Source organism: Conger conger, chromosome 16 (assembly GCF_963514075.1).
Source record: "Conger conger chromosome 16, fConCon1.1, whole genome shotgun sequence".
NCBI lineage: Eukaryota > Metazoa > Chordata > Actinopteri > Anguilliformes > Congridae > Conger > Conger conger.
Window position 1 is genome coordinate 20267855 of NC_083775.1, and position 18655 is coordinate 20286509.

General features: G+C 52.5%; 1 protein-coding gene across 1 annotated transcript; it reads left to right on the forward strand.

Moving 5' to 3' along the window:
* Window positions 1-862: 862 nt before the first annotated feature.
* Window positions 863-17707, forward strand: dnmt1 (DNA (cytosine-5-)-methyltransferase 1). The gene is made up of 34 exons (XM_061224283.1): window positions 863-1085; window positions 2150-2192; window positions 2631-2738; window positions 3143-3386; window positions 3512-3584; window positions 3724-3814; window positions 3891-3931; window positions 4090-4138; window positions 4903-4986; window positions 5246-5355; window positions 5469-5587; window positions 5695-5787; window positions 6200-6351; window positions 6506-6693; window positions 7370-7550; window positions 7749-7846; window positions 8170-8323; window positions 8729-8844; window positions 9017-9218; window positions 9568-9701; window positions 10126-10302; window positions 10432-10656; window positions 11095-11287; window positions 11789-11873; window positions 11978-12109; window positions 12393-12675; window positions 12999-13140; window positions 13483-13649; window positions 13747-13924; window positions 14612-14807; window positions 16072-16235; window positions 16480-16596; window positions 16688-16778; window positions 17414-17707. Exons 1-34 carry the CDS (start codon window positions 1039-1041, stop codon window positions 17449-17451), a joined length of 4515 nt encoding a protein of 1504 aa, XP_061080267.1. The 5' UTR covers window positions 863-1038; the 3' UTR covers window positions 17452-17707.
* Window positions 17708-18655: the final 948 nt, after the last annotated feature.

Below are 18655 nucleotides of genomic sequence, written 5' to 3' on the forward strand. Positions count from 1 at the left end.
GCGGCTAATTGATAACTTTTGTATATTTCCAGAACAACACATTGATATATCCTAATTGTTTACATGAAGTTCTTTGTGTGCTACTTTGTTCAATTACGCCAACGCCACATTACAATTTCGCCCGGACCCCAAACTGAATGTATTGGTTTGACTGTTTACGACAATACAGTCCTGGACTGTCACATTCTGCACAACATGGGTGGATCATGAAACATGCAATCTGTTCAACTGTATATGAAGACGTTGACAGCGTCAAATTGTGACACGCTGATATTCTGATAATTCATGTATTTGATTTTAGTGGAAGGGGATCATCATTTTTACATAGCCACACTGGGAAATATTCGCTGAGAAACGCTACGTGAACATCAATTAGCCAGCCTAGCTATGTTACACACCTAAGTTCGTGAAAGGTTTTCTGGTCACACAATCATTTAAAGGCATTATGAATAAAAGGTAAAACGAATAACCCGTCTACCCCATCTGAATCACACGCAGTTAAGGGTAGAATTTCGTTGTGCTTGTGCACATGCAAATATGTAGATACCCCCCTACTTTCAATTTGCACTTCGTAAAACCCAGCATAGGTTGCGTATCTGAAACTCAGACGAGTCCATAATGATACAAAGGGGGAGGGAATAGCAAAGTATTGTTGAAAAAATCAACAGCAGAAAATGTATTTATTGGTCTATGTAACGTTGTCATTCAAAACCACTAGTATTATTTACATTTCTTTCTTATGTTAACAATTATATATGAACGCCACATACCGTGGCACCCATGACAAGCGCTCTACCTATACGTGGGACTCTTGGTAAAGTCCAGTGTACCCGGGTTTCCGCGCGAAAAGACGGCCCCGCGCGCCGTAACAGCATATAGGATCCATAAGACGCTTGTCGTCTCCGCTTGCACAACAAACTGGCATTGAGAGATCCTTGGTTTTTAACGAATAACGCTTTTAAAACCATTATTTGTTTAATTTAAGTCATTTTGTATATAAAGAAGCTTGTCATTTTAACAGTCACATTTAAACTTGAAATGCCAACCAAAACCTCCTTGTCTCTGCCAGAGGACATCAGGAAACGGTACGTTTACACTGTTTCGATTAGCTCGCTAACACGGTAATAATATTACCATTTCCACTCATTCATAAAACGGGAGAAACTAGCATTGCCTAAACGACATGGCACACGACATCAGCCTCTTGAAATGCGGTTGGGTTTGTCAGTATCTTCTAAAATGGGGGAGACTGAATAGCCTGCCAGCTAATTAAACGAGGAAAGGGGTTGTTTTAGCAAGCTAACGTTTGTATGTAGCTAGCCGATGCGCCGCAGGTCTTGGATGGATGGATTTGGCGCCAAATGGCGCATTTTGGATTTTACCAGCAAGCGTCGTCAGCTAGTTGGCTAGCTACATCAAAGGGAAAACGACAATATTGTTGGCCGCGATTTGTAGAGCTAGCTACTTGCTAAGCAGCAAGTCTAACGCTGTTCATCGGTTTTGTATTCAGACTGCTGTCACGATGGCGCGGTTTAGCCCGTAATGTTATTAACGTTAGCGAACGTTAACCAACTAGCTAGCTAACGATAGCAATTTGCCTGCAGCTGGCGATTTGCCATCCACTTCATTTAGTGGCTCAAATCAGCTGGTTAGCGAACTGGCTAGCTATTTGCTCCAAAGCTTAGTTAAACCAAAATCCACGGAATTACCCTGCCTCATTTTGCTAGCTTGCGAGTTCGCCAATGTTTCCATTGGTTAACATTGGATTCATGCCTGGCAAGAGAAGCAGCATGTATTATTTATCAGCTGACGTTAGTTATATTCATTTGAGTGGAAGTTTGTAGCTAGGTAACGTTATTCTGACGAACAGCTAACGTTCCCCGTACACATTAGCTACACGCCTCATACGTCGCACTACAATTTCTTAAGTAGGTGGATGTGACGTTGAACATGTGTGTTCACAACATTGGTTTAACATGCAGCTTCGCTCCTGAGTTCAAAGTTGCCTGTCGGTCATGCCGATTTCCCGCACAGCAAGCTAGCTATGGTTTACTCCACCCACCTCAAAACTCCGGCCGTGAAATGGCGTGTGTTTTGAGTTCCGGCTCTTGACAGAATTAACCGATTGACTTTGTCTTTTGGCTTCCAGACTTCAGGTGTTGGATAAGGACGGAGATGGGCTATCAGAAAAGGTCAGTGTTCTCTGCTGCATCCAGCGTTCTGCACACTACTGATTTCCTGTGGAATACAACGAAGTTGTGCCAGTCCTGACAGGCCTAATTTACACATGCTTCAGTCACATTTTGGCCGGCGGTGTTTGATCTGTCCCATGCCCCACTGCTCTTATTCAGGGGTCTGGTCCAGTGACTGACTGGTACATCACAGCTTAAAGATGGTCATGCCATGTCTGAATATTTTGGCGAGTGTTGTCATGCGCACTGGCACACTTGTGGGTTTAACTGCAAATCTTAATTTAAATGGGTCCTTCATGCATCACCATTTGTTAACATTCCACGAATGATAGTGACTTTACCGTAGTGTTCACTATACCATACCAAAGATTTTCTGTGAGAATCGGTCGATGGCGTCTTAAGGTTATAGCTTGCCTGTCCTCTCTGCATCTTCATCAGGAGTGCGTGAGGGAGAAGCTCAGTCTGGTTCAGGACTTCCTGCAGACGGAGGCTCAGGATCAGCTCCGCAGCCTGGAGGCTGAGATGAGGAGCGAGGAGCTGTCTGAGGTGAGGCGCTGCCGCTGTCAAGTGCTCATGATGCATTTGGGGGTTTGGCCTTTCAGCCCCTGTTATATAGTGGCCTCCTGTTATTGGTAGCCACCACAGATGTCTGGCACAATGGCCCAAGAACCTTTTAATTGGCTTTTGCCCATAGAAGGGCACACCCCCCCCCACCCCACCCCCCCACCCCACCACACACACACACACACACACACACACACACACACACACACACACACACACACACACACACACACACACACAGGGTGTGTTGCACACAATTTAGACAATTTCTAGGACGGGGCAACTTCCCCCAGTGATTCACTTTTTGAACGCTTCATTTACGCCTGAGCGAAAGGTTTCTATTGGCTGGCCCATAGCTGTTAACTCTTCCTCCAATCCCCCCCCAGGAGGGCTACCTGTCCAAGGTGAAGGCGCTGCTGGGAAGGGAGCTGTGTGTGGAGAACGGTTCTCATGCCGACAGCCCCAAGCTCAACGGCCAGTCAAATGGCGTGACTGAGAACGGCTCGCACAGCGAGGAGGATCTGGTCACGGGAGCCATGGAAACTGAGGGAGAGGGCGGGGCTGTGAAGTCTCCTAGCGCGCCCAAAGCAAGAGGAGGTCGCAAGATCAAAACGGAGGGGGACTCCAAGAGTGAGTGTGGGGACTGGGCTGGATGTAGGTAGATGCAGGTGTGACGCATGAGCCAATCAGCTACCAGTTTGTAGCAGAGTGTTCTGATTTGGGCCATTCAAACCTTCTGGATTCTTCTCTTCCAGAGTCTCCTGTCAGTTCCAGAGTCACGCGTAATTCCGGCAAGCAGCCCACCATCTTATCCATGTTCTCCAGAGTGTGAGTACACCACCTCCTCTCTGATTAGGTGTGTGTGTGTGTGTGTGTGTGTGTGTGTGTGTGTGTGTGTGTGTGTGTGTGATGGTTAATGGGTGTGTAAATGTGCAGGTGTTACAAGCTGTGTATTTTCCTGCTGCAGCTCCAGCAAGCGCAAGTCTGAGGAGGTGAATGGAGAGGAGGAGAGTGGAGACACGGGGGAGAAAGCTGAGGATGGAGATCAAGAAGAGGAGGTGAGGGAAGCTAAGGTTGTGTGTGTTTGCGTGCCTTTGTCTTCATCCTTCTGACTGGTGCTCCTTCTGCCTGCAGGCACAGGAAGAGAAGAGGCTGAAAGTGGAGACAGATGAAAAGTTAGATGCTAACCATTTCTCGCACACTCTCTCTCGCGCACAAACATACGCATGCTCACACTGGCACGCGCAACACCTGTACTTGCGCAAACACAAATGTACACGTGCGCACGCTCCTGACCTGAACGTTGACCTCTGACCCTGTACCTCTTCCCCAGAGTGGCTGAGGCTCCTGCAGAGAAGGCCAAACCTGTGGCTGCTGTGAAGGTGAGGCATGTGCATCACTCCGGTGCTCAGTGTTCATGAGTCTTATCTTGCTTAGTGTAGCAAAGCCTTGGTTGTTTTTTCAAAGCCATGGCACTTTTCTTGGTATCCCAACCTTTTGGAATTCAATATGCATTTTCTCTGTGGAAAGTGTTTTTTTTTTTTTTTTTACAGTTTTTCAATTTCATGTGAAACTGAGGGGCCTGCATAATATGGCATGTCCAGTCAGTACATGAGGATGTGTTAACTGGTTTGGGTATTAGACCAGTACCACTGACATGGCAGCAAAGTTTAGTTGGTTTCTCTGGGAATGTGCTGAAGTGGAAGTGTAATGTAGGTATTAGTTCTGTGTATCAATTTTGCTTGGGTGATTTTCTTTGGCCATGTTAATGACAGGTTAAGCATGAGGACTTGTCTAGTGCTGAGCAGTTCTTTGCTCCCGGCTTGGTTAGTATGGCAAAGATCATTTTTTGCTCTGCGCCCTGATTGGGTTTGCATGCCGTGCTGGTGCAACATCACTGCCCTCTGCTGTATTGGAGTACAGTTGTCATTGATCAGTAGTGTTGCAGTATACTGGTACAGCGACTAATTTACTTATCTTCCGCAGCCAGTAGTTTTCTGTTCTTGTGTTGCGGGTGTTCTGTACAGCCTAGCCTGCATTCTGCCTTTGGTGATGGGCTAATTTCCACAGAGTAGTCAGTCAGTCATCCGTGTGCTCGGATGACTATTGCTGTCAGTCACCGTTTGACTTCCTCTTTCTGTCTCAGACTCCGCCCCCCAAATGCCCAGACTGCAGGCAGTATCTGGATGACCCTGACCTGAAGTTCTTCCAGGGAGACCCCGATAATGCGGTAAGCATCTTATGCGGTCAGGTTCTGCATTGTAATGGATGCATTGAGAACTGTATTCTGTGCTTATTAGTGTTAATACTCTTAACTTTTTTTTTCCTCCACACGCAGTGTTAAAATGTTTCAACACACTAACATGTCCCAATTACATAGGCTCCTCAATGATTTTCCCAGTTGGCAAGCCGGATTTCTGGGGCAAATGCTCCTAAAATGGTGGCACTGTCGAGCCCTGAAATGGGGGAACTTGTGTTCTGTGCTGCAGCTGGATGAACCGGAGATGCTGACGGACGAGCGTCTGTCCCTGTTTGACTCCAACGAGGACGGGTTCGAGAGCTACGAGGACCTCCCCCAGCACAAGATCACCAACTTCAGGTTGGGCCGGGGACAGCTTCTGGGGGGGGGGGGGCGTGCGTTTTGGGGTGGGGGTGGTCAGTTTCGCCCCTGGGGGTGGGGTCAGTTTCTGACGACCCCGTTCTCTGCTGCAGCGTCTACGACAAACGGGGCCACCTGTGTCCCTTCGACTCGGGCCTGATCGAGAAGAACGTGGAGCTGTACTTCAGCTGCGGGGTCAAGCCCATCTACGACGACAACCCCTGCATGGACGGTACGGCGCTGTCGCTCAGGGCCTGTGCGCTGCAGGAGGGATGACCCACGTTCGGCTACGGACTGGAGCCCGAGTGTTTCTCCGGATTAACTCCTTTCCTCTTCCAGGTGGCGTTCCCGCCAAAAAGCTGGGCCCCATCAATGCCTGGTGGATCACCGGGTTTGACGGCGGAGAGAAAGCCCTCATCGGCTTCACCACAGGTAAATTGCCTGCTCTTGTTCTGTACCTGACCATAGACTAAAAATATGGACCAGTTTTCGGGTGCGGGGATGTTGTACAATTTGGGTCCAGACACTGTGTGGTAGGGAAACGCCCTTATATGGGCTGAAGTCGGAGTGAAAAGCGCATGAGCGCATGACTCAACTGTCCCTGATGCGTCCACAAACTATCTCTATAAAATGCAGACAATGCTATATTGTTACCATTGACTTGCATTGAAATGTTTGGAACTCCTGTCCTGGAGCCAGCCGCGCTGGTGCTAGGGAACGACATCTCAACCAGAGCAGGAAATGAGCTTCTAAAACCAAAGGCCAATTTTTTGGTAGCTTTGGTTGTGACGCGTGCGCAAGCGCTGCTATCGGCTGAGCCGTGACCCCTCTCTCCGGCCCCCAGCCTTTGCGGACTACATCCTGATGGAGCCCAGCGAGGAGTACGGTCCCACCTTCGCCCTCATGCAGGAGAAGATCTACATGAGCAAGATCGTGGTGGAGTTCCTGCAGAAGAACCCCGAGGTCACTTACGAAGACCTCCTCAACAAGATCGAGGTAATGGTGAGCACGGACACGGACACGCACACACACACACGGACACACACCCCCCATGCTCTGTTCACGCAAACCCGGTTGTGGCTCAAGTCGCCGCCGCCCGGTCCGGTTTTTGCGCCGACCCCTAACCCCGACCGCCCCCCCCCCCCTCCAGACCACGGTCCCCCCCGCCGGCCTGAACTTCAACCGCTTCACGGAGGACACGCTGCTGCGGCACGCCCAGTTCGTGGTGGAGCAGGTGGAGAGCTACGACGAGGCCGGCGACCCCGACGAGCAGCCCGTCATCGTCACGCCCTGCATGAGGGACCTCATCAAGCTGGCCGGCGTCACGCTGGGAAAGAGGTAACGGCCCGCGCCGCGGTCTCCCCCTGCGGCTGCGGTACCCGCCCGTCCGCTACGGCCGGACCGTTTCCGCCCCCCTCATTGGCTGAGACCGCTGCTTCCCGTCCGGTCGGGAGAGACTCCCCCCGAGTGAGTCCGTGTGTGTCCCAATCCTCAAATGCATCCTCCCTTTCCTCCGTACTTCTGAAATACGTGACAAGGGGGATACTTTTTGAGTATTGGGACACCCCGTGTGTGGAGTGGGTGAGTCCCTTGTATTCCGATGGCATGGGGGTTGGGATGGGGTGTTCCTATTGCTTGTATCCTGTTTTCCTAACCTGTCTAACGCTCCTCTAACGTTCCCCTAACGCAGCATGCTGTTGTACTGGTAGGTATGACCTGCGTTCCCTGGCGTGCATGCAGCCTGCACTGTGTTTTGCGGGTCGGGTGGGCGGGGTGGTTCTGCTCTGGTGCTGAAGCTGTTGTCGAGATTTTGGCGGGGGTAATTGATTGAACTCTAATTTGAAACGTGTGGTCCTTGTGCTTGTCGTGCTGCCACGTGGAGCAGGCTGGTAACTGAATGGTGCATGAGAACAGAGCTGCATGAGTCTGGCTGGGGTTCAGAGGCCCCCCCCCCCCCCCCCCCGTCTGTCCCACAGGGCTGCCTTCTGACCCTGCCCCCTCTCGCCCCCTACAGGCGTGCTGCCAGAAGGCAGGCCATCCGCCACCCCACCAAGATCGAGAAGGACAACAAGGGCCCCACCAAAGCCACCACCACCAAGCTGGTGTACCAGATCTTCGACACCTTCTTCTCCGACCAGATCGACCAGAACGACAAGGACGGCGGCGTGAAGCGGCAGCGCTGTGGTGTCTGCGAGGTCAGCTCGGGCGTCCTGATGCTAATAATATCACTTCCATCTGGCGCCTGGAAAAATATCCATTTCATACCATGGGGGGGGGGGACGGACGAATGCATCATGAGACATTTAAAAAGGGCTTTTTGCAGCATTGCCAGCCAGTGCATTTCAGGATGTTTTACTGAACCTACGTGTTCACGGTCTCCTCTCCCTGCCCAGGTGTGCCAGGCCCCAGACTGTGGGAAGTGCTCCGCCTGTAAGGACATGATAAAGTTTGGGGGCAGTGGGCGCATTAAGCAGGCCTGTCACAAGAGGAGGTGAGTGCAGACGGGTCTCTGGGAGGGGACCGGGGTCGGCTTGGCTTTCATACGGTACGTTCCTGCTTTGACTGAAGCAGAGTCGGCCCAAATCCAGCTGGACGGGCATCTTCTAAAGGGGGAGGTACAATTGGGTGAATCCAAGGGGGTTGGAATCCCTTTCCTCCAATCAAAATGATGCGTTGGATGTGGAGACAAATGTATGACGGCTTATTTTATTAGGAACCAATGCAAATGGATAAAATCAGAAATGAGTTGATGTCAATTCATTGGTCCTGTGTGAACTGGCCTTTTCCCCTGTGGTGACGTCCCCTCCCCCACAGGTGTCCCAACCTGGCTGTGAAGGAGGCGGAGGATGATGAGAACATCGAGGAAGACGATGCACTGCCCGTGAAGGCCACGTCCAAAAAAATGTCCCAGGTCAAGAAGAAGAAACAGAACCAGAAGAAGCTGTCCTGGATCGGACGGCCCGTCCGAGTACGTACCCCCCTCCGCCCCCATCTCCTGTGTAGTGCAGTTCAGGCTCCTGTGATGTCGCCTGCTTTGAGAAGCAGGAAGTGATTCCCTGAGCTGGAACCAGAGGTGTAGAAACCCTACCATGTGTTTCTTCCACCCATGAACCCAGCCAGTGGTTTTTACGAATCAGGCTGAACAATTGTGCCTATTGGCGAATCCAGGTTGAATTGAAACACTGTGGAGGACTTCTACTTTCTGAACCTGGGTTGTGGCACGTTGGCTTTAGCCTGGAGGGTTAATGGTGTCCTTTCTTGTGTGGAGTGGCTGTCTTGCACAGACCCTGAGGCTCCTGCTGTTCCCCTGTCCCAGTGATGGTGTGATACCGGGCCGGAGTTGAGTCCCTCATACCCCCTCTTTCTCCTGCAGACGGAGGGGAAGAAGGAGTACTACATGAGCGTGTCCGTGGAGGAGGAGGTGGTGGAGGTGGGAGACTGCGTTTCCGTCAGCCCTGATGACCCGTCCGATCCCCTCTACCTGGCCAGGTACGGATAGCCCCTGTCCTTCCCCCCATTTGGTTGCCAGGCCGCAGGGCTTGTTTAAGGTGCTTGACCGCGACCTGGAAGGTTGCCGGTTCACGCCTCTGTGTAGCCACAGTGCAGCCGTTGGGCGCTTGGGACGGGGTCGATGGCTGACCTTTGCCCCTATGGCTCTCAGGATCACGGCGATGTGGGAGGATGACTCGGGGAAGATGTTCCACGCGCACTGGTTCTGCCGCGGGACGGACACGGTTCTGGGCGAGTCGTCGGACCCCCTGGAGCTCTTCCTGGTGGACGAGTGCGAGGACATTGCCCTCTGCTACATGCAGGACAAGGTCAACGTCCTCTACAAGGCCCCCTCCAACAACTGGTTCATGGAGGTAACCCCCCCCCCCCCCCCCAATGCGAGAAATCCATTGCAAAAGACTTCTTGAATTTTGATAAGTTTAAATTGATGTTCTGTTAAATTTATTGGCTGCTCATGTGCAATTTGCATGATTTCCAACATGCTTCCATTGAATTTTATTTCTGTATTTGTCTGGGGTCTGTTAGTGGTGTACCTGAAGCGCAGGCATTATAGCTGTGCAGACTATTTGTTTATTGCAAGTCATATCCTTTATCTATATTGACAGCGATATGGCATGTTTCCCTCATGTCGTGCAGCCCTAGAAGGGCTGGGGCTGAGCGGTTGGTCTCCCCGGTGCTCAGGCTGTTCTCTGGCACTTTCAGGGCGGGGTGGATCAGGACATCAAGGTGATCGAGGACGACGGGAAGAGCTTTTTCTACCAGCTGTGGTACGAGGGGGACTGCGCCCGCTTCGAGACCCCACCCACGGTCACGCCTTCTGAGGACCGCAAGCACGCGTGAGTCTGCTGGGTGTGGGGGTGTGTGTGAAGGTGCTCTCAAACCACATCTGGCAAATGCATATGGTGACTCGTTGTACCCCCCAGTTGTCAGTTTAATTGGCCGGTGCTGTAGGTGGGTTTCGTCTGATATGGCTACTTGGGACAAAGAGGGACATATCAGCACCTGACTGGATAGCACTGCGTTCGTTTGTTTTAGCAACGGAACCATACGGCCGACTGTTTCTAAACTTGCTGCTCCTACGAAGCGGTCCGCTAAAATATTCGTAGAAACATTTGAGGCGAGAAATAAACGATACAGTTGCTGAATCTCGATTCACGTTTCATCTGCAACTCCTAGTTTTAAAAGTTCGGTCCTCGCCCCGCAAGGCTCTCCATAGAAGTGGTGTGGTGTGGTTCTCTCTGACTCCTCCTCTCCCTGCAGCTTCTGTCTCAGCTGCAGCCGCACCCGTGAGCAGGAGGAGCGCGACACGCCCCGGCCCCGCGACCCGCTGGACGGGGAGAGCGACTCCAAAGTGTTCTACGCCTCGGTCTGCCTGAAGGGGGAGCAGTACCGGCCCGGGGACAGCGTCTACCTGCTGCCTGAAGCCTTCGGTTTCGGGTGAGTGTGCGCGTCTACCTGACGGCAGGGGATGGAAACGCTCTCCGATTAGTGTAAAATGGCTTCACATTCGCTATGCTTGAGTGCGCGTGTGACGTTGCTCTCTCCCCCCCCCCCCCCCTCCCTCAGGGTGAAGGCAGCCAGTCCGGTGAAGCGGTCCCACAGGAAGGAGGACGTGGACGAGGAGCTGTATCCGGAGTACTACAGGAAGTCCTCCGACTACATCAAGGGCTCCAACCTGGACGCCCCCGAGCCCTTCCGCGTCGGACGCATCAAGGAGATCTTCTGCCACAAGCGCAGCAACGGCCGGTCCAACCAGGCCGAGGTCAAGCTGCGTCTGTACAAGCTCTACAGGTGAGGGGGGGGATGCTGGGACCTGAGCCGGTGCACAGGGGGCCGAACCGGCCTGGTAACGCCGGAGCTTGCCCTATGCGTCGAGTGTTTGCTGCGTCCCTGTTTTTGAAAGACAGACACTGGCCTGGGTTGAAATGTTAGTCATTTTTTGAAACGCTTCTATGCTCGCTTCTCTGCTTCTTGGGGAAATGGAATTTTGTTCCAATAAACCAGGCAAGCTTGGTCGAATGAACAAAGTATTTGTTTTGTAGTCAAATGCATATTTCAACCCGGGTCTGCGCACAGCCAATGGTGCTTAGTTGCCGGTCCCGTCCCTGCAGCGTGCTCTCACTGGGTTGTGTAGAATGAGGTGTGTGTGTGTGTGGGCAGGACATTCACAGTTGCATGTTCGAGCCCAGCAGCCGGACTAATCCCTGCCTGCGCCCTTTCCCTCCCCAGGCCTGAGAACACCCACAAAGGTCTGAAAGCGGGGTACCACACCGACATCAACCAGCTGTACTGGAGCGAGGAGGAGGCCACCGTGGACGCGGTGGAGGTGCTGGGGCGCTGTCGCGTGGAGTATGGCGAGGACCTGATCGAGAGCGTGCAGGACTTCTCCGCCGGCGGCCCCGACCGCTTCTACTTCCTGGAGGTGAGAGGGGGGGGCGGGGCGACCTCTGGCTCCGTTATGGACCAATCATCTGCTGCTGAAGCAATCGCTTCGCTTTACCTCCTGGCTTCCTTTCCTCACGCTCGCGTTCCTCGCTCCAAGCTCGGACTGCCGGAGCCGGCCGGGAAAGGGGGCGAGCAAAGTGTGAGATCTGAGGAATCTAGGCACTGTGCATTTGGCAAAGGGAATGTCTTTTGCTCTTGTTTTAAAGCCACGTCAACTACAGGTTGAGGTGGATCCACAGGTTGGTAATTTATACGTCCCACGTTCTGAAAGTGCTTCCGGAAGGATGCACAGGTTTCCTTGCTAAAGAATCCTTTGGGAGCCTACTAGCCCCTTGCCTCCGAGCTCCTTTTTTTTAAGGAGCGTTTAACGGGTTGGGACGTCCCTGATGGTGGACCATGGTTGATTTCCGGAGGATGAAAAGGTTGGAATGAGCCCTGAAATTGTGTGCTCTGACATTCTATAACCTCCCCACTGCAGGCATATAACGCCAAGACGAAGGGCTTCGAGGATCCGCCCAACCACGCCCGCTCTGCTGTGCACAAGGGCAAAGGCAAGGGGAAAGGTAGGACTGCCCCGGCCCCCCCCGTCAGTATGCGCGCGTCGCTCGGTGAGCGTGCTGTAGAGCCGCACCGGGTCAGTGTTTGACGTCGGCTCTCGTCTCCCCAGGGAAAGGGAAGGGGAAGTCCTCCTCCACCCGGGAGCAGCAGGAGCAGGAGCGTCAGCCCAAGGTTCCTAAGCTGCGCACCTTGGATGTGTTCTCTGGCTGCGGAGGGCTGTCCGAGGGCTTCCACCAGGCGGGTGTGTGTCGCCTGTACATTTCCAGGGTCTTGAATGTAGCGTGTGTAACCCGTGTCCTCCTAGATCTGAGACGCTGTGGGCCGTGGAGATGTGTGTGTATAATGTGCATCTCTCACAGGCATCTCAGATGCTGTGGGCCATAGAGATGTGTGTAATGTGCATCTCTCTCACAGGTATCTCTGAGACGCTGTGGGCCATAGAGATGTGTGTAATGTGCCTCTCTCACAGGTATCTCTGAGATGCTGTGGGCCATAGAGATGTGTGTAATGTGCCTCTCTCACAGGTATCTCTGAGACGCTGTGGGCCATAGAGATGTGGGATCCCGCGGCGCAGGCCTTCAGGCTGAATAACCCCGGCACCACGGTGTTCACGGAGGACTGCAACGTGCTGCTGAAGCTGGTGATGGGGGGCGAGCAGACCAACTCGCTGGGCCAGAAGCTGCCGCAGAAGGGCGACGTGGAGATGCTGTGCGGGGGCCCGCCCTGCCAGGGCTTCAGCGGCATGAACCGCTTCAACTCCCGGACCTACTCCAAGTTCAAGAACTCCCTGGTGGTGTCGTACCTCAGGTCCGTGCGTCCGCCTGCTACTTGTGACGCGGTCTACGCTGCAATACATTAACATTGAAACATTTAAGTCCGCTTACCTTCGCAGTACAGCTATGTGGACTTGAGCAATTTTCATATGCTTGAGGATGCGGTGCTTCGCTGGCTGTAGACTTGCACTGCCTTGAGGCTACTGTCCAGTCCCCACCCTGTCCCTGTCGGTGTAATGTCCCATGCCTCGCTGGCTGTCACTTCCCCCTTAGTAAAACGAAGGCCTATTTTATTTTATTTTTTATTTTTTTAAATTATTTTTAACATTTTGGTTTTGTGGCTCCGTTTCCTCGCAGTTACTGCGACTACTACAGGCCCAAATTCTTCCTGCTGGAGAACGTGCGCAACTTTGTGTCCTTCAAGAGCTCCATGGTGCTGAAGCTCACCCTGCGCTGCCTGGTGCGCATGGGCTACCAGTGCACCTTCGGAGTCCTGCAGGTGAGTCCACGGCCGCTTCAGAGGAACCCTTTCAGTCCCAGGTGGCTCCACCCTTAATCCCATGGGCTTTTCACTCGGATTGTGCATTGAGTTGTGCATTGAGTTGAGAATTTAGTATGCCCCTAATAGGGGCTCAAAGCAATAGTATTGCAGTCCTCTTGATTGAAAAGATGGTGCCATATGGCATGGTCAACCTTCTGTTTGGACTGTAAGGGTTATAAGCTGAGTGAAACGTATGCCTGTTTGAGGTAAGGCTTGGACACGGTTGATAATCTTGCTGAGTGAGCCGAGTGGTGGTTGATGTTAATCTTGCCGAGTGGTGGTTGATGTCTCCCCCTGCAGGCGGGGCAGTATGGTGTGGCCCAGACCCGGCGCAGGGCGATCATCCTGGCAGCCGCCCCGGGGGAAAAGCTGCCCCGTTACCCCGAGCCCCTGCACGTGTTCGCCCCCCGAGCCTGCTCCCTCAGCGTGGTGGTGGACGAGAAGAGATACGTCAGCAACGTGACCCGGTAAAAAACCCCGTCCGCTCCCATTTCGGCGCCGCGTAACGGCGGCGTGTGGCGCCGCGCAATTGAGCCTGAACGCCCGTGCCCTTCCTGCCTCCAGCGGTAACGGCGGGGTGTATCGCACCATCACCGTGAGGGACACCATGTCGGACCTGCCGGAGATCCGCAACGGCGCGGCGGCCCTGGAGATCTCCTACAACGGGGAGCCGCAGTCCTGGTTCCAGAGGCACATCCGCGGGGCCCAGTACCAGCCGATCCTGCGGGACCACATCTGCAAGGTCGGCCCCGGAGCGTGTCAGGGATGCGCTCATGCGCTGTTGTCTTACGGGTGAACGGATTAGTTAAAATCACAAAGAACAATGGGTGGATTTGATTGGGTTCCAAAACGGTTGTCCATGTTCATCGATGGCAACACATAATGGGGGAAAAGGATTATCGTATCAAGCATAATTTGCTATCGTATTCCTATTAAAATATTTACACGGATTAAACAAACATGTAGGCCATCCTCTCTTGCTAACATCAACTGCTACACAAAACCAATTGTAATTGGTCGTAGCCCCGCAATTAGTCCAATGTGCACTGGTGCAAATATATAATCCATGTTAAGGTTTTATTAACTTGAATGGCTATGAAGGTGGCCATGGAAGCCATTTCTCTTGCTGCATTCCTGTGATTGGTTTCCCAATTGGGAGGTGTTAATTTTGATTCCAAAACGTGAGCGCAGCATTAGCTCATTGTGTTTAGGGGGTGATGTTAGAGGGGTCTTTTTTTAGCCCAGGAGCTTTTTAAGGGGTTGAGTTGAGGGGGGGGTTAGTCTCTGAGCTTAAGGGGCTGAGTTGGCAGCATATTGGGGGGGGGGGGGGAGTGGTTAGCCCAGGAGCTTTTTAAGGGATTCAGTTGGGGGGCGGGGGGTGGTTAGTCTGAGCTTTAAGGGGCCGACGCTGACCCCCCTCCTCCTGCAGGACATGAGCGCCCTGGTGGCGGCGCGGATGAGGCACGTGCCCCTGGCCCCCGGGTCTGACTGGAGGGACCTGCCCAACATGGAGGTGCGTCTCCGCGACGGCACCACCACCAAGAAGCTGCGCTACACCCACTCCGACAAGAAGAACGGCCGGAGCAGCACCGGGGCCCTGAGGGGCGTGTGCGCCTGCGCTGGGGGTGCGTCTGTCTGTCCCCAAACACTTTACCTGTCTGTCCACCACCACACTTTACCTGTCTGTCCACCACCACACTTTACCTGTCTGTCCACCACCACACTTTACCTGTCTGTCCACCACCACACTTTACCTGTCTGTCCACCACCACACTTTACCTGTCTGTCCACCACCACACTTTACCCTGTGCGTCTGTCTGTCCCACCACCACGCTTTACCTGTCTGTCCCACCACACTTTACCCTGTGCGTCTGTCTGTCCCCCACCACGCTTTACCTGTCTGTCCCCCCCACACTTTACCTGTCTGTCCCCCCACACTTTACCTGTCTGTCCCACCACACTTTACCCTGTGCGTCTGTCTGTCCCCCACCACACTTTACCTGTCTGTCCACCACCACCCTTTACCCTGTGCGTCTGTCTGTCTGTCCCCCACCACCCTTTACCTGTCTGTCCCCCACCACCCTTTACCTGTCTGTCCACCACCACCCTTTACCCTGTGCGTCTGTCTGTCCCCCACCACCCTTTACCCTGTGCGTCTGTCTGTCTGTCCCCCACCACCCTTTACCCTGTGCGTCTGTCTGTCCCACCACCACGCTTTACCTGTCTGTCCCACCACACTTTACCCTGTGCGTCTGTCTGTCCCACCACCACGCTTTACCTGTCTGTCCCACCACACTTTACCCTGTGCGTCTGTCTGTCCCCCACCACGCTTTACCTGTCTGTCCCCCACCACGCTTTACCTGTCTGTCCCCCCCACACTTTACCTGTCTGTCCCCCCCACACTTTACCTGTCTGTCCCCCCACACTTTACCTGTCTGTCCCACCACACTTTACCCTGTGCGTCTGTCTGTCCCCCACCACACTTTACCTGTCTGTCCCCCACCACACTTTACCTGTCTGTCCACCACCACCCTTTACCCTGTGCGTCTGTCTGTCCCACCACACTTTACCTGTCTGTCCACCACCACACTTTACCCTGTGCGTCTGTCTGTCCCCCACCACACTTTACCTGTCTGTCCACCACCACCCTTTACCCTGTGCGTCTGTCTGTCCCCCATCACACTTTACCCTGTGCGTCTGTCTGTCCCCACCACACTTTACCTGTCTGTCCCCCATCACACTTTACCCTGTGCGTCTGTCTGTCTGTGTCCCACCACACTTTACCCTGTCTGTGTCCCACCACACTTTACCCTGTCTGTGTCCCACCACACTTTACCCTGCCCGCTATGTTGAATTTCACAAGTTCTGACCCGGTTCTGACTGACGCAGGGAAGCCGTGCGACCCGGCGGACCGGCAGTTCAACACGCTCATCCCCTGGTGTCTGCCCCACACCGGCAACCGGCACAACCACTGGGCCGGTCTGTACGGCAGACTGGAGTGGGACGGCTTCTTCAGCACCACCGTCACCAACCCGGAGCCTATGGGCAAACAGGTCTGTGTGTTGTGTAGTGTGTCAAGTTCACTCATTGTGTGTATGGCTTGGCACAACTTTATTCCTCGTGTCAAAATGGATGTCCGTTACATATGACCGAGTTTTGGCAGTTTGTGTTTTGGCAAGGGGCTGATTGGTGTGCATTTGAGCCAGAGGGCTGGTGGGTGTGTTTCCATGTCAGTAAGGAGACTGGCTGACCTGTGTGTGTGTGTGTGTGTGTGTGTGTGTGTGTGTGTGTTGACAGGGGCGCGTGTTGCACCCTGAGCAGCACCGCGTGGTGAGTGTGAGGGAGTGCGCGCGATCACAGGGTTTCCCCGACACCTACCGATTCTTCGGCAACATCCTGGACAAACACCGGCAGGTGAGTTGGCGCCGCCCCCGATCTGCCTGAGCTTCTATAGGCCCCCCGCACACCTGCCCCGCTGACCTCGTCCTTTCTCCCATTCTGGTAGGTTGGGAACGCGGTGCCCCCGCCCCTATCGAGGGCCATCGGCCTGGAGGTGAAGAGGTGTGTGGTGGAGAAGATGAAGGAGAACGGTACAGGTAAGGGCCCCTGCTGGCCTCCCTCAGGGACGACCCTATCGCTCAGGGCGCAGTGGTGGGTGTAGCTACATTATGAGTTTGAAGCCTCTGTCAGCTGGGTCCACTGATGGCTGCGGCCAGTTTCCTTTTCCTTTTCCTGAATATGTGAGCTGGGAAACATTACATCTGTGCTTATCCTCATGGAGAAACGGGGTCAAAGGAACACGACCGGTTCGACTGTTCAGGAGCAATTGAAGAGCTTGGTGGCCCCAGGGTGCATGTATTCATGAATGCATGTAAATCCAGTCTTGTGCCAAAGCTTTCAATGTTTCTGGGTTCTTTTATGCCCTTAGCACGTTAGTTGTGGGGCTTCTACCCCTTATTCCTGGCAGGTGGCCAGCTGGTTTTTCTACTGCTCCACAGCAAAGAAAATGGCTGAAAGCGCTTTACACAAACTGAAAAATCTATTGCTTTAAGTGGCTCTGGAAAGTCCCCACCTAAAGGCCTGAGCAACAGGGTGGAAAAAAAAAAAAGAAATGTTCTGATAACTGGTTGATTTATTAGTAATAATGGAAGTCTGGAAATGCTCCCTTTCACTGGCACAGTTTCTGTCTGTTGGGTTTGGTAAACCTCACACCACCCCCTCTCCCCCACAGAGCCAGAGAAGCAGGTGAAGATGGAAGTATCTGATTAGCTCCACCCCGGGGCGTGATTGGCTGGATGTTGTGACGGGAGATTGCTGTTCATTGAGCAGCCAGCTTATCATTCATACGGACAGTCTGTGCAGTGCCATTCTATGTATCATTGCCTTTTAAAGATTTTTTTTTTTTTTTTTTTCTTAATGTGATTTTAACTTGTGTCTGGGGAATATCCACTTCCTGCAAGTGGAATAAAATGTATGTAGTTTTTATATGTTGTAATATTTCAAATAAAGCTCTTATGGAATAATACTACTGTGGCAAGTTGGTTTGAGTTTGTGGGCAAGTCATTACAGGCTTGATTCAACAGGCAGAATGTTTGCTACCTTTTGCAACACTTCCCCAGGAGATGTTTACGGGGACATAATGTTGGCTTTGCCGAAGGCTGTCGGTTCGGTAAGGCATTACCATGGAATGTGTACGGTCCACATTATAGACCGCACGCGGTTTCTCAATGGCAGTGCATGCAGCTTTTCGAACCACTGAATCACATCAGTCCTGTTTTAAATGTTTCTGGGTTCTTTTATGCCCTTAGCGTGTTAATTGTGGGGCTTCTATCCCTTATTCCAGGCAGGTGGCTGTCTTGCCACAGGCAGATGTGTAGTACCATGTGGAAGTTAGACACCGCCCTTTATTCAATTTTCAGTTGAATCGGGCTTTAAGTGCAAATTTCTTTCCAATGTCAGACTGATGCAGAATGTAATATTTAATATAGATTTGCAGAAGCTTCCGCCACTGTCGTCATTCCAGTTCAGCAAGTGACGTTGGTGTCAAGAGTCTGACGGCTTTGCTGTCAAAGGTGACTCACTCGAACATACCCAAAGAAACCTTAGCCTTGTGGATTCTGTCACGTACATCAAAAATGGCTAAATTGGATACTTCTGAGATTGGAGATGATTCAGGAAGGTGGGCCTCATTGGGAAATTAGTTTCAAACTTGTTCAAAGAATTGTCTAGAGCAATCAATCTAAACCTAAGCAATTCCCTCTGGACAAGAATTGATTGAGCAAATTAATTCCACAGCAAGACCATAACCCCAAGCACATTTAAGGTGGTCAAGATGCTGGTATGGATTGGCCACCCCAGAGTCCAGACCTGAACATTGAATGCTTTACTTTGCATTTTCTGCTTGTGCAGTCTACATACTTAAAGATTTGATATTGTCCATGGTTGTGGAGGTTTGTGTAATTTTCCTGCATAG